The sequence below is a fragment of the Phoca vitulina genome, unplaced genomic scaffold (assembly GCF_004348235.1).
Source record: "Phoca vitulina isolate PV1807 unplaced genomic scaffold, GSC_HSeal_1.0 scaffold46, whole genome shotgun sequence".
NCBI classification, from domain to species: Eukaryota; Metazoa; Chordata; class Mammalia; order Carnivora; family Phocidae; genus Phoca; species Phoca vitulina.
The window spans coordinates 9,752,503-9,767,747 of NW_022589749.1; the positions used below are offsets into that span (position 1 = coordinate 9,752,503).

The window sequence follows — 15,245 nt, forward strand, 5'->3', positions numbered from 1 at the left end:
TTTTGTGTTTTTTTGAGCATTGTTTAACATTCTTGGCTAAGTAGTTGGTTTTTTTTTTTCCACATCCATAAAAGCTCTTTATCTATATTTATATGTGTTTTTACTTTTTTTTTTAGTGAGAGTTTTAATTTAAAAAATATATATGTTTATCCCCTTTTAGGATTTATTGAAGAGATGTAGCTCAAAGTCCACATCACTCTTTGAAACTGCATGGGAAGCGAAAGCCATGGCAGTAATAGGATGTTTGTCGGACACAGATGTAAGTAAATAGTGACCATGTCGATTTTCCTTTTGAGCATCACATCTTTTCTTAAAACTTGTTCTCTGATCACAAAGGCAATGCACATTTGTTAAGGAGAATTTGTGAAGTTTGGAAAAAGAATAAGAAAAAAAAAACCACCCATAATTCCGTTTTCTTTAATTATAGAAAGTAAGAAGTAAACATTTTCTCATTCCCATCCCTAGAAAAACTGCCATGGATGTTTGGATGCCTATATTTCTAGGTTTTTCTATGATTATACAAACATGGACACATTTTTTTAATCTGTTATGACATGCTTTTGTAGTGACTTCCCACTGTTACTGGTCACCATTATAAAGCGTAAATAAAATCATGAAAAATAGTTTTAAACACAGAGACTAGAGACTGTAGAAAAGAATAGAGCTATATGACTTCACTTTCAGCAGAGAAAATACTTTTCTGAGTTTCTCTAAATAATGAAATTGCTCTTGATGTGTGAGAATCAGAAGAAACATACACTTTTGCAGTCAGAGGAGATACTCTCAGAGTACCACCGAGTAGATGTAAGTCCTCTGTTGTAGATGAGGCGGTGTCATTGCTTTGCAAGAAACATGAATCCCGGCTCCTCACGGTCTGTGTGTGTATCTTCACAGCTCATCTTCGATGCTGTGCTGAAGATCATGTATGCGGCGGTGGTTCCCTGGAGTGTAGCTGTGGAGCAGCTAGTCAGACAGCACTTAGAAATGGACCATCCCAAGTAAGAGCACGTTCTCCCACATAGTGTGTTGGTGTTGGATGAGCCTCCTGTTTTCATCTGACATTCATTTACGCTTTATGCCCTTTACTGTGTCCCTTAGTATTCATTTAAAAAAAAAATTAGACCATCCATGTTAATATCAACAAATCTTTCGGGTGCCCGGTGGCTCAGTCAGTTGAGCATCTGTCTATTGATTTCGGCTCAGGTCATGATCTTAGGGTCCTGGGATCAAGCCCCATGTCGGGCTCTGAGCTCAGCGCAGTCTGCTTGTCCCTCTCCCTCTGCCCTTCCTTGTGCTAGCTTACTCGCTCTCTTACTCTCTCAAAGAAATGAATAAATAAAATCTTTTTAAAAATCACTTAAAAAATATCAACAAATTTCCTTTTAGAGTCAAGTTATTGCAGGAAAGTTACAAACTCATGGAGATGAAAAAACTTTTACGAGGCTATGGAGTAAGGGAGGTGAACCTCCTAAACAAGGAAATCATGGTAAGTACAGTAGTTGAAGCGTCTTGAACCCTGCTGTTCGATTCTGAGGGCAGCTTGGGAAATGTAATGAGCACTTTATTTTCTTAAAGGCTAACAGAGCTAGGTTTTCCACTACTATCCTTTTGTTAGATAGAGTGTGAATAGGGTGTTCAGGGGCGCCTGGCTGGCTCAGTAGGTGGAGCGTACAACTCTTGATCTCAGGATCATGAGTTCAAGCCCTACACTGGGTGCAGAGATTACTTAAATAAAACTTAAAAAAATAATAAAATATTTTTTAAAAATTAGGTATTCACTTGTTTATTAGGATAGTAAAGATAACAAATAAATACATTAAGAAGCTAAAGGAGTATATCAAATCATTCCATTGTACACCTTAAATATATGCAGTGTTTGTCATTTATATACCCCATAAACCTGGGGGGGGGAGAAGGTAGACAGGACTTCCATAAAATTCAGAATATAAATCATGTTTTAATTTTTCATACAGCTGGGGCGCCTGGGTGGCTCAGTCGTTAATTTTTCATACAGCTTAGTTTTTTTGCAGCTTGATTATAATTTGATGAGTACTTTGCCTTTATGAACAAAGGATTTCTGGGTTCTCTGAGATTTCATAACGAAGAAATGTATATATTGTCTCTGCTTCAGAGGGTGGTCAGATACATTCTCAAGCAAGATGTCCCATCTTCTTTAGAAGATGCTTTGAAGGTGGCTCAAGCATATATGTTGCCTGATGATGAAATTTACAGTCTAAGGATTATTGACCTGATTGATAGAGATCAGGTATGAAAGTTCTGTATTATCCTTTCTTAGGTTCTTTATTAAGTAAATCTGTAAAAGCTCGAATCAATCAAATTATCCGAATAGATTAGCACAAAAGAAAGTTATACCAAGGGGCACCTGGGTGGCTCAGTCAGTTAAGCGTCACCTTCGGCTCAGGTCATGACCCCAGGGTCCTGGGATCGAGCTCCCTGCTCAGTGAGGAGTCTGCTTCTCCCTCTCCCTCTCCCACTGTTTATGCTCTCTCTCTCTCTCTCTCACTCACTCTCTCTCAAATAAATAAATAAAATCTTCTAAAAAAAAAAAGGAAAGAAAGTTATACCAAGATGAAAATACTGGATGTTAGATTGACCACATTCTTCATATCTGTAGGTTCTTCAAAAATATTTTGTGACTAGGGCGCCTGGGTGGCTCAGTTGATTAAGCGACTGCCTTCGGCTCAGGTCATGATCCTGGAGTCCCTGGATCGAGTCCCACATCGGGCTCCCTGCTCGGCGGGGAGTCTGCTTCTCCCTCTGACCCTCCCCCCTCTCATGTGCTCTCTCTCATTCTCTCTCTCTCAAATAAATAAATAAAATCTTTAAAAAAAAAAAATATTTTGTGACTAGCTGTTGTGCTTTCATACTCTTTGGTGTTTATGAAACATAGACTCATGTTTTATATACACTGTAGTACCCTTTGATTCCAGAATAGGATGTGCATTTTCTTTTTGTATTTTAAATGTCTTTATTTTAATATAATTCTATAACCATGAGCATATTTAAGAATTACAAAATACAAAGGGTTGTATTTGAATTTAATTTTGTTTGCTGTCATCAAAACCAGTTATCAGCTTTTTTAAAACATCAGACCATATTCTATTTTTTTAAATGCTGTCTTTTCACCTTTAAATAGAAAAAAGCAAGAGTTAAGTCTAAACTGTCCTTTACAAGTACCAGCTGTTTTTTCTTCCTTTCAAACACTGTTTATAGGGTGAAGACTGTGTCCTTCTGTTGAGGTCTTTGCCTCCTGCTGAAGCTGAGAAAACTGCAGAACGGGTAATCATATGGGCACGGTTGGCATTACAAGAAGAACCAGATAATTCTAAAGAGGTGAGATTTTCATTAAAATATAGATAAATCCAATATTTATGGATAGTAATCAACAGGATAGAAAAGATAGATAAGCAGATAGGAATATCTTCTCTTCTCACTGCTAGAATGTCCTAATGTAAAAATCCCTGTGTAAATTTACTACATAGAAAAGAACCACATATGGCTACTTTGGAGCAATGGCTTGAGTCCCCCCTGAATAATCTAGGATCTACAAACCAGAAGGATTAATTGAAGTAGTTGTTGTACACAAAGGGTTTTCCATAAAGCTTTGCAATATAAACATGTTTTGTGTTGTATAAGACATAGTCATTACTGTCAAATAATAACGTCAGCCACACTCAGTCGATTAAGCATCCAACTCTTAGTTTTGGCTCAGGTCATGATCTCATGGGTCATGAGATTGAGCCCCACATCAGGCTTCAAGCTCAGCAGGGAGTCTGCTTGAAGATTCTCTCCCTCTGCCCCGCCCCCCCCACTTGCTCATGGTCTCGCTCTAAAATAAGTAAATCAATCTTAAAAAGAAATATGTCAGCCACAGAACGCATGGATATCTAAGTAATCTTAGAACATTGAAACTTGAAACAGTTTCAAGAGCATCAGTTCTCTTCTTTAGAGAGGTGAGGAACCAAATACCTAATTTATCCAGGATAGTTGAGGGTTTTTTTTATCCTTTAGAGATAGAGATCCCCAACCTGTCTCAGCAGTCCATCTCAGTAATTTTTTGCCTTTAGGGAAATGAGTTTGGCTATTTTGGCATCTAATACTTATTATGCTCTTATTATGCTGGAGGCCTTAGGTTGAATACTTTGAATGAATTGTCCACTTCCTCTTCGCAACAAAGTTGTGAGATAGTTCATATTGTCAGCTCCTTATAGATTAAGTTCAGAAACTAACATTTTGAGTTAAGTGACTTTCACAAGGTTATTACATAGTGGCAGAACCTCAACTCAAACTCTGATGCCAGAGTCCGTATTCTTAACTACCAGCTGTACCCCGTAAGGGAAATGTTTGAGTACTTTGTGTGGACCTGGCACTTCCGAAGCGTTTCATGTACACCATGTCTTTAATTAAAGCTTTTCCTTCTTTGATTTTTCTTGTCTTTTTGTTTATTTTAATCTTGTCGGTCTTGAAGATAATGATTATTTCTTAGACTTTCCTTCTCTAAGCTTAAACAACTTCAGTTCTTTTTAACTTTTTCAGAGAACTTTGCCAAATGTTTTGTCAAATAATAAATAAAAACTATTTTTTTTTTTTTTTTTTTAAAGATTTTATTTATTTATTTGAGAGAGAGAGAATGAGAGAGAGCACATGAGAGGGGGGAGGGTCAGAGGGAGAAGCAGACTCCCTGCCGAGCAGGGAGCCCGATGTGGGACTCGATCCAGGGACTCCAGGATCATGACCTGAGCCGAAGGCAGTCGCTTAACCGACTGAGCCACCCAGGCGCCCATAAATAAAAACTATTTTAAAAAAAAGTGAAACCCAAGTGACTGTTAATTATAGTGTAACCAAAAGGTGATTTGGGAGATTTGCATATTCTTGGTATTTCTAAATCATATACCCAAGCGTTCATACTGGTGTTTTTCATGTTTACATTCTGTGTGATTCAGTTATGATCCATTTCTCAGCTGCCTGACTCCCTCTAACATGGACCTCCCATTTCTTCAGCCATTTTTACTTTTTTTTCTGATTTTGTGGCTTTTATGTATTTGTCTGTATGTGTACTAGTGAAGTGGCGAATAAAGGAAGTAGATTTCATTTTCTACTTTTCTTTTTAGGACAAGGCCTGGAGAATGTCCGTAGCGAAGACATCTGTAGACATTCTTAAAATACTATGTGACATCTGGAAAGGTAGATTGTACCTCTCTGCCCTCATCTTGGTTTTATTCTGAAGCTTGCTTTTTTCAGGAAGGAGCATCAGTGACAGGCCTTGTTCTTACCCCTGGTTTTTGTGGCTTTCAGTGTCTTCGTTGATCCCACTCATTTTTCCTCATGAAAAGTCTTCCTTGCTTTATTCTTTTGATTACTAGTGTAAAAACAGAAGCATCTAAAATCATCTTATTGACTTATATGCTTCAGTAAGCTATTTAAGGCTAGACTAGATTCTTCGGTGCCTTGCACTTATTGCTCATATTTCTCAGTTATTATTTGGCCACGATCAGGCGAAAACCTATTTAAACTTGAACTTAAGTAAAACATTAACAAAGAAAGGCTCTTGGAGAAAAAAACTACAATTTATTTCAGAAAAATTGTCATTTCTCTTGTTACCCATAAATTTCTCTTTTCTACCTTCAGAAAGAATAATTAGATTTCTTTTTGTACTTAAATTCTCTTACCTCAAGCTTCTGAAAAGACTTGAGATAAGAAAACCATAGCCAATTAAAATTTTAGCTTTCAAAAATTCTGATAATATGGGAATTTGGATGTCTGCTATAACTTTAAAAAATTTAATTACAGACAATCTACAGAAGAAGGATGAATGTGAAGAAATCCTGAAACTATTTAAAGTTGTTGCTAGCTTACAGGTAAAGATGTTGTTGGTATATTGAACATTATTACTTTACTAATTACATTACTAATCATGAATTTGACATAAATGATTAGTCTGTCCTTAAAATTTTCTGTACTAGCCTTTGGGAATTTTAAATACAGCATAATGGTTTTCCTTCTCTCTGTCTCGGTCATTTAAAAAGCAACCTTATGGAAATATAATTCATATACCATACTGTTCATCGATTTAAAGTGTATAATTCGGGGCACCTGGGTGGCTCATTCGGTTAAGTGTCTGCCTTCGGCTCAGGTTGTGATCCCAGGACCCTGGGATCAAATCCTGCATTGGGCTCCCTGCTCAGCGGGGAGCCTGCTTCTCCCTCTCCCTCTGTCCCTCCCCCAGCTCATGTTGTCACTCTCTCTCTCTCAAATAAATAAATAAAATTTAAAAAAAAACAAACTTCCATGAAAAAAATAAAGTGTATAATTCATTGGTTTGGGTATATTATATTATTAAGTTTTCATAATTGTGGTAACAATGTAAAATTTGCCATTTTTACCATTTTTCAATATATAGTTCAATGGCATTAATTACAATGTTATATGACCTTCAACACTATCTGCTTTTCATCACCTCCAGCAGAAACTCTGCTTTTTATGCATTTTATCCATTTTTATCCATTAAGCAGTAACTCCCCACTTCCCTTTCCCTCCAGCCTCTGGTAACCTCTGATCTACTTTCTGTCTCTGAATTTGCCTATTCTGTATATTTCCTATACAAGTGGAAGCATACAATATTTATCCTTTTGTGTCTGGCCTCTCTCAGGCAGCATGATGTTTTCAAGGTTCATCCACAGTGTAGTAGGTTTCAGTGCTTTGTTCCTTTTTATGGCTGAATCATGTTCCACTGTATGGATGGACCACATTTTATTTATTCTTCTGTTGATGGACTCTTGGGTTGTTTCTACTTTTTGGCTTCTGTGAGTAGTGCTGCAGTGAGCATGGTGAGCTAGTCACCTGAACCGCTACTCATACCCCACCTGTTTTACCCCAGTACCCTTGCTTATTCTATTTGGCACTATCTGAGCAGCAGTAAACAGTTAAAATAAGATCACTAAAAATATATATATATACACATATATGTATCCTTTAAAAATCATGAAATATATTGACTCTACACAGAAGCTGCATTCCTTTGGGAAAAGATGCACATTGAAAAAAGAGAAACTGGGTACCTGGGTGGCTCAATTGGTTGGGCCACTGTGTTTGGCTCAGGTCATGATTCCGGGGTCCTGGGATCTAGTCCCACATCAGGCTCCCCCTGCTCTGTGGGGAGCCTGCTTCTCCCTCTGCCTGCTACTCCCCCTGCTTGTGCTCTCTCTCTTTCTTTGTCAAATAAATAAACAAAATCTTAAAAAAGAAAAAGGAGAAACCTCTTGGTTTAATCACTTCTATGTTTATCTTTGACTAGATTATACATGGATGATACATAATTCAAAAGGTTTTAAAAAATGGTTAAAATGGTAAGTTTTATGTTATGTATATTTTACCACAATAAAAAATAAACTTACTAAAATTCTGTACTGCATGTTGTAAACAATAAGGAATTAATTCTTCGATCAAAAAAAGTTTTAAAAGAGTATATAGTGCAAAACAGGTCTTCCTTCTATCCTGACACTCCCACCTATCCAGGTTCCCACATTAGGTGCCACCACCGTCACCAGTTTCTTGTGTATTTTTCCAGAGATAGTTTATGGTTATATAAGCATAAACATTTCTGTGGTTCCTAGTAAGGCAGGAACTGCAACATGTAAGGAATCTTATCTGTAGTAAATATAGGAAATACTGAATGTGTTTCTATAAATAAGTATTTCTACATGATGCATCCCCTTTGGGAAAGATCACTGATATTTTGGGGAAAACATCAGTTTCAAAATTACATTTTATAAATATTGACTGCACCATAAATTAAGTTATGCAACAGTCAAAAATAATATTTGTGGTGAGGTGCCTGGGTGGCTCAGTTGGTTAAGCGACCGACTCTTGATTTCGGCTCAGGTCATAATCTCAGGGTCATGGGATTGAGCCCCACGTCAGGCTCCGTGCTCAGCCAAGTCTGCTTCTCTCCCTCTGCCCCCACTACCCCAGCTCACACATGCTCTCTCTCTCTCTCTCAAATAAATCATTAAAAAATAATAGTAATATTTGTGGAATCTATGTAGTGATGAAGTGGAAAAGCCATAGTGTTAACTGGAGAAAGTAATATATGAAATTATCCATGTAGCCACAAAACGCTGGTAAAAGACACTCAGAAGAAATACCAAGCAAGTGGTCACTGCTTATTAGGTTAACCAATTCTCAACTCAGGTGTGTGTTTGTGCCCAGGGGACACTGTCTGAAGATATTTTTGATTGTCACAAGTAGTGCCAGGAGGGTGCTGGTGGTCTCCAGTAGCTAGTGGCCAGGGACCCTGCAATGCACAGGCAGCCCCCACAACAAAGAATGATCCGGCAAGATCGCGAAACCTTGCTCTAAAGTGTGGCATCAAAACAGAAGGTCTAGGGGTGCCTGGGTGGTTCATTTGGAAGAGCATGTGACTCTTGATTCCAGGGTGGTGAGTTTGAGCCCCACATGGGGCGTAGAGATTACTTAAAAAAAGAAGAAGAAGAAGAAGGGCTGACTCACTTGCTACTTCTTGGTATCCTTCCATGGGCCTCAGTGGGATTTTTTTTATTGGGTCAGAAAAATAAATTCTAGGTTTGGAATTAGCAGCCAACCAGGAGTTATTACAGAAAAGAGCAAAGCTGGGTTCTTAGAGCCACCAGGGTGGAATCACCCAAATCTAATACTTAATCTGTCTCTCCTGCTCTTCAGGGCTCCCCCACAACAGAGAATGATCTGACACTGAGAAATGGTGTCAGTAGTGCTGACACAGAAAATCCTGGGTTAAAATGGCTTTTCCTATTTTCCAAACTGTTTATAATATCGTTACTTTCATAACTTGAAATATAAAATCTTAAATTCTTAATTTACAAGGGAGTGGTCTTTGAGGGAGAAATAAGGAGAGGTTTGAGCCTTGCCAATGGTTTCCAACAATAGATGAAGTGAACAGATGGGACACGCTGTCCTGCTTGCCTTGCTAGGTGAACTTCGAGGTCTTCCTGTCCTTTGGAGATTACAGCAACAGTGCCCTGGTCGCAGAGCTCCGGGAGCAGTACATCAAAGCTCACGAAGTCACACAGACCAAACACAAATCCCGGGGCACTGCAGAGCCTGCAGCTACGGAGGACAAGAGCCTCAGCGCTGCGTCCAAGCTGCACAGACGGGCGCTGGTGCTGCCGGTTTCCGTGCAAGAGCGGGAGGCTGAGCTGACCTTGAGAGCCTTAAACCGCGGGAATCTGGACACAGCACTGAGAAGGTGCAGGTGAGTCCCAGCCCTGTGCGGGCACGGCTTGTCTGGAGCAAGGAACACTTGCTTCCTTGACTTCTGTGGTGGTAGGGTCAGGCCAGTGACATTTCCATTTTCACAGAAGTCATTCTTGGTTTCTCACTCTCAGAGCCTAGTCCGGGCTTCAGGGTCAGAAAGTAGTAACATAGGGGCGCCTGGGTGGCTCAGGCAGTTAAGCGTCTGACTCTTGATTTTGGCTCAGGCTGTGATCTCAGGGTTGTGAGATCGAGCCCTGTGTTGGGCTCCACTCTGGGTGTGGAGTCTGCTTGAGATTCTCTCTCTGCCCCTCCATCCCCCCTCATTCTCTCTTTCTCTCTCTTCTTCTCTTAAAAAAAAAAAAGTGGTAGCCTGGAAGGCAAGTAACTAACATGGAGTTGTTGGGTAACCTAACTGTTTTGCACTCTGGCAGTTGATGGTGTCCCAAATAAGTTTGAAAATGAAGCACATTAGATACCATGAATACATCTTAAAGACATTTTAAGTGATGGTGGTGGTCATATATTAATCCAAGAATTGCTCTGCGTGCTCTAACTTCTGACACATCCTTTCTTCCAGAGACTTATTTAAGTATCACTGCAACGCAGACACCGGAAAATTGCTGTTTCTGACGTGTCAGAAGCTTTGTCACATGGTGGCTAACGACGTTCCGATGGCAACACCTGTCGGCCTCAATCTTCCTTCGGAAATACATGCTCTAGCCTGCCAAGCTGCTACCATCTGCAGCCCAGGTGACAAGATTTATGATACATATAGTTTTGTTTCATCCTGGTCTTCCACATGCTGTCTTTGTACAATTGGACGTTGCTGTAAGGACAAAAGATCATTGTCTCCATTTTATAAAGAGCCAGTTATAATCGATCCTCTATGGGGATTACTGTCTGCAAATATTTACAGGTGTTAACAATGTCATTTCCAACTATTGATACTCACTTTGATGGGATTGTGAAATTCCTTGCCTCTCCATCTACGATCTTCTCAGCCAAGCTGAAGAAAAAAGTTGAACTGCATTATTTAGGGTAGTCAGAGCTTTGTGGAAACTTTTCTGTCTACCATGTGGCTGCGTTTAAAATTTTGAATGGTGATTACTTGAAGACTGTTTTCATTATTCTAAACACATGAAATATTAGTGTAATGATTTTTTCTCCATTTTCTTTCAGATTTTTTACTAGATGCTTTAGAACTATGTAAATATACCTTAACAGCAGTAGAGCTTTCCAGACAGTGCCAAATGGATGACTGTGGAATTCTAATGAAAGTAATTGCTTTTGAATTTCTTTTCCTTAAACAAAACCCCTACCCATCCTTTATGTACCACTTTTAAATCACTTGCATAGCTTACAAAAATACCGAATCCACCTCTTGTGTTTTCTTATTCGAGGCCGGAAATCTCAAGGGCATGAGACCTATTTTCCAGTCACATTTATGGGCCAATTTAAGTTGCACTATCCTTTGAAATGTTGGGCCTCAAGCCAGGCATCTCTGGACATTGTCCTCCTTTTAAGAGTAACAGTTTAATTTAAGATGGCGTTATTATGAGCCACAGACCTGAAGAAACAGACTCCACGGTTGGTTTTGACCCTCAAAACTGCGTTTGGCTCTAGTACATCTGCTCTCGGGTTCTGCCTGGTGAAGGTGGTAGTTGTGTTTTGGAGTGTATTTACTGTGTCACCTCCGTGTGATTTGGTATTCAGACCTCCTTCGGAACTCACAAAGATCCATATGAAGAGTGGTCTTACAGTGACTTCTTCAGTGAAGATGGGATAGTACTTGAGTCACAGATGGTGCTCCCGGTGATTTATGAATTGATTGCATCACTCGTGCCTCTCACTGGTAAATGTCACTTGTGTTGTTATTTTCCATGTATTTCTGCCTTATGCAAGTTTAAACTGCGGAGGTTTGGAACTAGAACCCCACATGGTAATATGATGAGTCCGCAGGCATAATGCTGAGCAAAAGAAGCCAGACACAAAAGAAGACATACTGTCTGATTTCATTTGCATAAAGTTCAAGGACAGGCTACAAGGAAGCCGTGCTGTTGGACATCAGGGGAGTGGCTGGTTAGGTTACCTTAGGGGTGGGTAATGACTGGAAGGGGGGCAAGACAGGGCTTCAGGTGCTAGTAAGGTTCTGTTTCTTGCTTTAGGTGCTGTTATATGGATGTATTCACTTTATCAGGTTGTACACTCATCTGTGTATTTTTCTATATATACTTAAATTTTTGGCAGTTTACTTTAGGACATTATTTGATAATAGCACAATATTTAAATATCTCTTGGAATATGAGCGAGTTGTTTTATTTAGTTTATGTACTTTACTCTCTTTTGTAGAAAGCAAGAGACATTCCTTGGATTCTACAAGTTTACCATACCGCTCTATTAATGAAGGTATTTGACATCAGAAATGTACACTGTTGGGGCACCTGGGTGGCTCAGTCGTTAAGCGTCTGCCTTCGGCTCAGGTCATGATCCCAGGGTCCTGGGATCGAGCCCCACATCGGGCTCCCTGCTCGGCGGGAAGCCTGCTTCTCCCTCTCCCACTCCCCCTGCTTGTGTTCTCTCTCTCACTGTGTCTCTCTCTGTCAAATAAATAAATAAAATCTTAAAAAAAAAAGAAAGAAATGTACACTGTTGTGTTACGATTTTATAAATACACCGATATAGAAATTCCTTGAAATCTTGGATACAAGTCTGTCTTAATGTTCTTGATGTGGTTACTTAGTTATTACTGTTACAATATTGTTCGTCCAGAGGGTCAGGAAAGTTCATTTGGCTTATAACAGTTAACTTTTATGTATCTGTTCATAAATTTGGTCTTCCCAATGGAGAAGTGGGTTTTTTTCAGCTAATGACTTAAGCATCTCAAAATAGACAAGTTACAATCAAACTTAGTTATTTTCTGGCTTAAAACAAGCCCATGTTAATTCTCTCATTTACTCACTTTGAGAACCAATTCTATGACCATCAACTCCATTGAAGACATAGGCTGTCCCTAGAAACAATTTTCAGTAATAGGATCTTTCTTTCTTTGAAAAAATCTAAATGGATTAAAGTACTTTTACTGAAATAAAATACTTTTATCATTTCACAGGAGACAATCTTATTTTACCTATTATAAACTCCATCTCTGCCCTGCTCCAGAACCTTCAGGAATCTAGCCAGTGGGAGCTGGCCCTAAGATTTGTCATTGGTTCATTTGGTACCTGTCTTCAGCACTCTGCGTCAAGCTTCATGAATGCCAGTCTGAGTGGAAAGGTACAGTTCTGAGAACAAAATGCTTTCACTTTGAATGAATATAGATACAAAAGCACTGCCAAACAAAGGAATTTGGAGTCCGCATTTTCTCGTTTGGCTCTGGAGCAAGGACAATGATAATTTGTCAGATTTAAGAAACATTTGTTGAGCAGCTACTGAGATTTGGGTATAGTTCAGGGTTCTTGTGCTCTTTTCATACTCAATCTTGACAACAACCCAGAGAGTCTCCATTTTGCAAATAAGGAAGCAGACTGAGGGAGGTGAAATCAGTCATCTGAGGTTTTAGGTTGCAGTAGTGTGTTGTCTTATTCCAAACCCAGTGACCCCATTAGGTCAAAACTCTATCTGCTGTTTGTTTTACTGTGACCCAAATTATTATAATTATTACCTGACAGCATCATTGAAAAGAGTCTAGAAGACAAAGTACCTGTTGATAACATGCTTATGAGACTAGTCTCAGGAAGAATTGTATTCACTTCTACTGTTCTATTGATATTTATTAAATGCCAATTAAAAAAAATTAACTTTGGGGCGCCTGGGTGGCTCAGTCATTAAACGTCTGCCTTCAGCTCAGGTCAAGATCCCAGGGTCCTGGGATCGAGCCCTGCATTGGGCTTCCTGCTCAGCGGGAAGCCTGCTTGTGTTCCCTCTCTCACTGTGTATCTCTGTCAAATAAATAAACAAATTCTTTAAAAAAAAGAATTTAAGTGTAACTTTCAAAATTGCACGTTTTTAAGTGTATCAACCAATGTAGTCACCATGTCACCAACACCACAATCAAGATAGAGAATATTTTAAATGGTTCCTTTTGCCCCTTCCCAGTCAGTTCCACCCCCCGCCTCCAGCCATAACGGTCTGTCATCGTAAATTAAATGCCAACACATTTTGCATATAATGATGAATTTTCAAAGTTCCTTAATATTTGAGGAGAGTTTTCAGAATGATGCATAGACAGAAATGGACCTAAAGATTCTTTTGTTCTTTTCTAAAAGTTGTTTGGAGAGGCTACATTAGTTAAATCAAAGCATGTTGTTATGGAATTGAAAGAGAAAGCCGTTATATTTATCAGGGGAAATGCTACAACATTATTGCACAAAGTGAGTATCTGTTCTTGGTAAGCTCTCTCTCTCTCTTTTTTTTTCTCCTTTCTTCTGGTTGCTTCTGATTTCTCAATGAGGATAAGAGTGAGGGAGGGGGAGGCGGTGTTGGGGGTTTGAAGAGAAGTGATGGAATTTTCACACAGGGGAGAAGAAAGTAGAAGTTCCATGCTATATAGAACTTGTTAGAGTTGTTTCCTTAAATTTATGATAATGATAAAGGATGTTAAAATGAAGCAAACAAGTTGGAACTGAGTTACTCTAAATAACTTTTCATGAAACAGTTATTCTTTCCTAGGGTCTATAATTAAATTTAGTAACCAGCCTTCAGAGACCAAATTTTGTTTTGATTGTAAAGAATGTTCTTCTCTTGATGCTTTCTTCTGATAGGTGTTTAATTGTCGCCTGGTGGATCTTGACTTGGCCTTGGGTTACTGCACTCTCTTACCCCAAAAAGAAGTGTTTGAAAATCTCTGGAAGCTCATAGATAAAGCATGGCATAATTACGACAAAATTTTGGTATGACCGAAGGAAGAACAGCCTCAGTTCTTTAAGTATTAAAACATTTAGGGGAAGAAATGAAATGGTTTTGCCCTCAGATCTTAAAGACTTAAGCAAAAGAAATGTTGAGCTTACTCGCTTACTTTCTACCAGCTTTTCCTTGACTAGTGGCTCACTGGGTGAATGTGTATGCAGGTTATAAGCATTGCTCAACCCAAAGAATTATATTTTTAATTTCTTAAATATGTATGCAGCCATAGAACTTGATTTCTTATACTTATTTTAAAATCTTAGACCCATGAGCCTGTTCTTTTTGTAGGACAAGTTTGACAGATGCAAAACTTCTCTTTGATACTGTTTGTTTTAAAATTTGCTTTTTGTGGGGGTTTTGTTTGCAGGATAACCAAAATTTGGCCTTTTCTTTGAAGGAAAGCCAGACTAAATTTATGACATCATACTAAAAGTTGAGTGACCTAACTATTGTTTGAATAATGACTGTGTATCAAGCAATATGTAACATTCCACCCTGTTATCACAAAGAGAGGTTATGATTTTTATTATTGGGTTTCATCTAAAAGGTATTAGAATGTATTCTATTTGCAACTGAATTTTATATTTTAATTTTTTAGGCAATATCTCTGGTGGGCTCTCAGCTGGCCAGGCTCTATCAGGAAACAGAAACGGAGCTTAAGTTCCGTGAGCTCAGTACTGATGCCCGGTGGGGTATTCGTCTTGGCAAACTTGGTGTGAGTATTCTTTGGAGTGCCATGAAGTTTCATCCATTCTGATGATTTTCCTCAGGAAAAGTTAAAACAAAGATCTCATTGTCCTTTTCTTCAGAGAAAGGATGTATATTGTGGACTCATAGATTTTAGTTACATTAAGTATACACATTGGTGTTTTCAAACAAATAAGGACCGTTTGCTTCATTTCCTTTTTTCTATATTTTCAAGGAAATTCGAAGGGGCTTGACATTTTTATGTGCTTAGCTTTCTCATTTATAGAAATATATCTAGCATTAACATCTAAGGTGTTTCAGACCTAGCCTTTAGCCTCTACTTTTGTGCTGCTGTTTGGTTAAAGACAACATCAATGTATATACAG

At 38.7% G+C, this 15,245-nt stretch overlaps 1 protein-coding gene across 1 annotated transcript in view; it reads left to right on the top strand.

The window, feature by feature from the left end:
• KNTC1 (kinetochore associated 1) overlaps nucleotides 1-15,245 on the top strand; it is a 75,434-nt gene that overhangs the window by 34,324 nt on the left and 25,865 nt on the right. Inside the window, exons 27-42 of the mRNA XM_032431306.1 lie at nucleotides 161-259; nucleotides 895-998; nucleotides 1,387-1,486; nucleotides 2,132-2,266; nucleotides 3,235-3,354; nucleotides 5,133-5,205; nucleotides 5,812-5,879; nucleotides 8,988-9,268; nucleotides 9,848-10,020; nucleotides 10,450-10,547; nucleotides 10,984-11,122; nucleotides 11,620-11,676; nucleotides 12,380-12,543; nucleotides 13,536-13,640; nucleotides 14,031-14,159; nucleotides 14,771-14,887. Of these exons, the coding sequence (XP_032287197.1) occupies nucleotides 161-259; nucleotides 895-998; nucleotides 1,387-1,486; nucleotides 2,132-2,266; nucleotides 3,235-3,354; nucleotides 5,133-5,205; nucleotides 5,812-5,879; nucleotides 8,988-9,268; nucleotides 9,848-10,020; nucleotides 10,450-10,547; nucleotides 10,984-11,122; nucleotides 11,620-11,676; nucleotides 12,380-12,543; nucleotides 13,536-13,640; nucleotides 14,031-14,159; nucleotides 14,771-14,887 (1,962 nt within the window). The remainder of the gene's footprint in view (nucleotides 1-160; nucleotides 260-894; nucleotides 999-1,386; nucleotides 1,487-2,131; nucleotides 2,267-3,234; nucleotides 3,355-5,132; nucleotides 5,206-5,811; nucleotides 5,880-8,987; nucleotides 9,269-9,847; nucleotides 10,021-10,449; nucleotides 10,548-10,983; nucleotides 11,123-11,619; nucleotides 11,677-12,379; nucleotides 12,544-13,535; nucleotides 13,641-14,030; nucleotides 14,160-14,770; nucleotides 14,888-15,245) is intronic.